We start from the raw sequence: 6,012 nt of genomic DNA on the forward strand, positions 1-6,012 counted from the left end.
TAAGCCATAAATATTAGCTAGGCATATTTTTATAAATGCAACAAATAATGCTTAATTACGAATGAATAACAAAACTTCTGTCAAATTACCCTCATTATTGCATCTAATAAATTGATAACATTATCAGAGAATTGTATTTAATGGCCAAGGATTCTTTTTTTTTTTTTTTTTTGATTAAACAATTTAGATAAATAGTATTTTTCATTTTCCCATCAGACTTACTTTGACATATTTCCAAAAAAAAAAAAAATTTTCAAAAAATAAAGGAAAAAACAGAAGAAAAACACATTATTTTAATCATTAATGCATACAATTATTTTCATATCGAAAATGTAACTAAAAAAAAAAAAAAATTTACATAAAAATTTTTGCTAAATTTAAAAATTCTTTAAAATTTTCAGTAATATAAAGTATAATCGAAAACAAGGAATGTTAGATGAATCATCACGATTACGACAAACATTTGATGATGCACATGAAAATTTGCTCGAAAAATCTATCTCATTGTTAGAGTCTAGAAATGATAATAACAAGTAAGTTTTAGATGGTGTATTTTTTCAATCAATAATCCATAAAGGTAGCAATGTCGTATGTTTAAATATACGTTAAAATATGTATTTAATGTTTTAAATAAAGTTTATTTTTAAATTAACAGAAATTAATATATTTAAATTTTGTATTGTTTTTGCTATAAATTAAAATGTCAAAAATGGTCATCTAGTTAGGAAAAGGTTAGAAATCATTGAATTTTTTATTCTGAATTTATTAGCAATGGATTATTGATGTTACAATAATTTATTAGCTTGTAGCCATTGGTTTAGTAATTTGATCATCAATTCATTTGTTAATTTGTTAATTGCAGTAATTTATTAATTGTCACACTTCGACATTATTGAGGGTGTATGTTAAATTTAGCATGTAATTCTAGACTGTAAAATTATATCGATCTAAAAATTATCAGTTTGATTTGAATCATCAAAATATCATATCATTTAATTCATATACTTAAACTATTAGCAATATTAATGAAAATATTAATTGCAGTAATTTACTAATTGATCATATTTTAATATTACTGAGGCTGTAAATTAAATTTGGCATGTAATTCTGCACTGAAAAATTATTGATTTGAATTATCAGTTGATTTAAATTATCAGTTTGATTTAAATTATCAGCTTGATTTGAATTATCAGTTTGATTTATAATTATCAATCGATTCGAATCATCAAAATATCATATCATTTAAATTATGCAATTAAACTATTAGCAATATAAATGTGTATATTTACAGGTTAGTATATCAATTAATGCAAGGACAAAAACAACAAAATTATAATTCATCAGCAAACGGTGATTTATTTCATGAATCATCAAAAGAAATTGAAAATCGAGAATATAATACATCCGATATATCAGATCCACGTTTCTCTTATGCTAATCCATATAGCAGGTAGGAATAATTCATTTAATATTTTTAATTAAATATTTAGCAAAATGAATTTGATTTATAATGAAATTAAAATGATTTACAAAGAATGGAATTAATTAATTAATTTAATTATTACTACTACTATCACTACTACTACTGCTACTATTTTAGTTATGCAAATGCGATGTTATCACCATTAATGGAAATGCAAACATTATCATCAAAAATACATTCTGAAAGTAGAATGGAGGAAGAGGATGAATTTAATGAAACAATTGAAGCTATGAAATATGTGAAAGATCATCAGAACAGGTAATATGATATGTATGCGAGAAAATAATTTAAATTTCGAGAAATGATAATTTAAATTTTACACTTACAAACTAGCTAATCAATATTTTCAATAGTCTGAATAATTGGAATAATTTAATTAATAAATTAGTGCAATTTATTGTTATACATAATAAATGATTTCTCTAAGATATCCCGAAAAAGAAACGTATCATTTTTCAAATATTTAAGAAATAAAAAATTTATCATTAATTTCAATCATGTGAACAGTCTAAGGAAAACTATTTTAAATTTGAAAATTTTACAAAAAAGTTGATTTATCATTTATCTACTACTTTAAATAATGATTAAAAAATTATCAAATATTAAATTTTTTTTTAAAAATTATCAAATATTAAATTTTTTTTTTAGGAAATTTATTGATAAACTTGATTGCTTAATATTTCCGGATGAAATAATATTTTAAATTTTTCAGGATGAATAAAAATGAAGAAATTAGCCATGAAAAAGGTAAATTTGGGAAATTAAACTTAATGCACGATGAAATTATTCAAGAATTGAAGCCAAATGATGCAACTATCATTGTTCATCCGGAAATACATATTCCGGCAGCAATAATATCTGATACTAATAAGGAGCAGAAAAAGGAAATCAATGAAATGAATGAAAATTTACCAATGAGTAAAATTAATCCACAAATTAAATTGGGTAAAGTAGAAGCACGAGTGTTTCTTCGTGATGCAAAACCAAAAATGTATCATTCGGAAGCACAACAACGACCACAGATATCAAGTGATACAGAATCTCGAATGATTGTTACTGATGAAGATTCAAGATTGTATTATACTGATTCAGAATGTATTACATCTCATAACAAACATCATTTTCAAAGGGTAAAAAAAAAATTTTTTTTTTTATTTATAAATTAATTTTCATTAACATATCATTACTTATTTTTTCTGATAAAAATATTAGTATTATTTATGAAATTTACGATTTCCTTTTTTTTTTTTCAAACGTAAATTATTTCAAGTTTTAATTTCAGCATAAAAAACCAATCCATTATGCAATACCATATTATGCACGAGTACCAAATACTCAGGTAAATTGTTTTTTTAAATTTTCAATTTTATCAAATGAAAATATGACAAAGTAGTAAGTTATGATTTTTGAACCAAGTCGATCAGTAGAATAATAGGATTAATTAAATGCAAAAAATGTTAGATTTAAATATTAAGTATAGAAAATGTTAAATTTAAAGAATGGGTTTTTGATTTTTCTAATTATAAAATTTTTATTTTGAAAATATGTAATTATGAAATTGATCAATTTAAAAAAAGAAAAAAAACTAATTATGCAAAATCAAATAGCGCAGATCAAAAAGATTTAGGATTAATAATTGAAGCAAATTCTAGTTTATGAAATTTATGCATTATTAATCAAACATCCTAAATAAATACATAATTTATTCAAATTCAATCACTTAATTAATTTTTTAAATTTCATTGAATTTCATAAATTTCACCTCTAATTAATCATTTCTATCAATGTTTATTCATTTTCAGGAAACTACTCAAACTGATACTTTAGTGCAGCAATTTTTGATGCGTGTTAATATTAGCGAAGATCGTTCATGTGTTATTCCGGATCGTTTACAACCTCATCAACCATCATTTTCATCATCATCATCAACATCACCAACATTCAAACATCCTATAAATGAAAGAAAATCAACGATGAATGAAATTCAACATACCGTAAATCAACAACAATTATCACCTGATGAAACTAATCGAATTAATTGTAAACATACTCTTGTATAGTTGCTTTAATACTTTTTTTTTTTTGCTTTTTCTTTTTTTTTATTTCGATAATAGGAAAAGGAACGAAATTTGTTTCATTGTTAATTAATTAAATGAATTTATTGCAATGAAAATGGTTAATTTTAATTGTAACACAATCTAATTTGTTCATAAAATAAAAAAATTTTAAATACTTATCCTTTTTTTCTCTTTCCTTTTTTCTTTTTTTTTTTAATTTGTAAAACTTTGTTTATTCCATTAAAGTATAAATGTATGTCTTCCAGATGTAAATGTTTAATTTTATGCTTGCATTTTTTTTATTGATGAAATAATTATTTGTTTAATTTCATTTTATTTTGCAGTTTTGCAAAATATTCAAATCCATTTATCATAATTATGCAAATTTATGCATTTTGATATTAATTTATGCATTTTAATAGTGATTTATGCATTTTGATATTGCAAAGTTGATATGTTAGATGGCAAATTATGATGCAAATTTACAGAAATTTTCTTTTTTTTCAAATTTTTAACTTTTCTACATTTTTTTTTTGTTTAAAAATGGTGAAATTTCAATTATTAAAGAGTTATCTTGTGAGAGAAATTACGAAATGAAATTTTGAAGCCACAAAATTTGTTCAATTATTCAAATTTATTGTTATACTTAATTATTTGACAAAGATTTGAAACGAATTAAATTTTCTCAAATTTTTGTCATTTAATAATATTTTATTATACCATACCACAGTTATTTGTATGCTTTCATTAAAAAGAACAGTAAAAAAAAAAAAAATGGAAAAATCTTAGTTAAAAAATTTTTTAATGATAATGAATGAATATTTGTTAACATAATTTTCGAATATAAGAAAAAAAAAAGTGAAATATAACTTTTACAAAAATATGATTATTTATGATTTCAACTTATTAAATTATCCATCGCACCAAATCAATGACACTTTTTACAAATGATAATTTCAAAAATGACATGTTATTTACATTTTGCTTTATATTATAATCCAGACTTTTGATTAATTCTGTTCAAGTTAATCGGAATTTTTGATTAATTCTGTTCAAATTAATCGGAATTTGTGATTAGTTCTGTTCAAGTTAATCGAAATTTATGATTAATTCTCTTCAAGCTAATCGAAATTTATGATTAATTCTATTCAAGATAATCAAAATTTATGATTAATTCTATTCAAGTTAATCAAAATTTATGATTAATTCTATTCAAGTTAATCAAAATTTATGATTAATTCAGTTTAAGTTGTAAATGTCGTAATTTTTATTTTGTCATCTTTTCTTCCTTTATCACACATACTTATTTGTATGTTATCATTGTTTCTTATCATTATTTTTTTTCATACATTTTGTTTTTTTCCAACTTTCGTTTCCTCTTTACTGCCACAAATGTTATTAGTACACTTGACAAGAAACTAATTTAATTTTTGTGGTAAAATTTTGTTTTAATCTTTGATAACAATAATCAACAATGCAACAGGAACAGTAATAACTTACAGTACTTTTTATTATACGGTTTTTTTTTCTACTTTTTCTGCCCTTATCATATCACAAAACAAATTTTTTATCTTATCATAAAGATTTTTGCTCCTTTTTTTTTCGTCAACAATTTTTCCTTTCGCTTTTCATAAAAACTTTATGACAAATATTTTTATCATAAATTTTTTTTTTAAAAAAAATTTTAAATCATGAAGATCCCTTTTTATCATGAAAATTTTTTTTGCCAGATAAATTTATTCTTAGCCTTAACACAATAATCTTTATCACAATTTTTTTTTTTTGCTCTTTCTTTAAAAGATTTTTCACTCTTATCATTTAATTATTATCATAAAGATTATGAGATATTGTTGAAATGAGAAAAATTTATAACTTTTCAAATAGCTTTTTTTTTTTTTTTACGGTATTGTTTACATCGAATTTAGAGTAAATTTTTGAAGAGTGCGAAAATTTTTTCGAAGATTATCTGTGAATAGAGCTATCAATATCATTGATAGGGAAATGTTAATGATAAGGCTATTAATTTATCATTTACACGTGCATATTGCATAAGTTTACTATCATTTCATATCATTTTTCCCAAAATTAATTTAAATTTTAATATGCAAATAAAATATTACTATTAGAAAGCAAAGCAAAAAAAAAAAAGCAAAAAGCAAAAAAACAAAAAGTAAAAAAGCATAAAATGAGAGAGTATGGAAATAAAATTTGCTAACAATATGATGTTATCAATTAATGCCTTCTGATAAGACATAATCCAATTACTTTTTTGGCAAAGTGTAGTTATTAAGAAGAATTTTTGATAAGTAATTATATGAATAGTTAATTTGTATTGCTTAGGAAACTTTTTAATTTAAATTTTATTCATAAAATATCAAATCAAATTTTTTGAGGTATGATTCATAATTGTTGATTTTGGAATGCTGCAGTGACTTTCGTTAAATAGCATCAATCATATTGTAGGATGTCACG

At 22.2% G+C, this 6,012-nt stretch overlaps 1 protein-coding gene across 1 annotated transcript; it reads left to right on the forward strand.

Moving 5' to 3' along the window:
* Positions 1-429: 429 nt before the first annotated feature.
* LOAG_11875 (hypothetical protein) lies at positions 430-3,543 on the forward strand (the record flags this gene model as incomplete). The annotated part of the gene is made up of 6 exons (XM_003147392.1): positions 430-533; positions 1,292-1,450; positions 1,601-1,741; positions 2,196-2,613; positions 2,766-2,822; positions 3,286-3,543. The coding sequence occupies 6 exons, from the start codon at positions 430-432 to the stop codon at positions 3,541-3,543; spliced, it is 1,137 nt and encodes a 378-aa protein (XP_003147440.1).
* Between the last annotated feature and the right edge of the window lie 2,469 nt (positions 3,544-6,012).

The sequence above is a fragment of the Loa loa genome, assembly GCF_000183805.2.
Source record: "Loa loa unplaced genomic scaffold supercont3.199, whole genome shotgun sequence".
Taxonomy (NCBI): Eukaryota; Metazoa; Nematoda; class Chromadorea; order Rhabditida; family Onchocercidae; genus Loa; species Loa loa.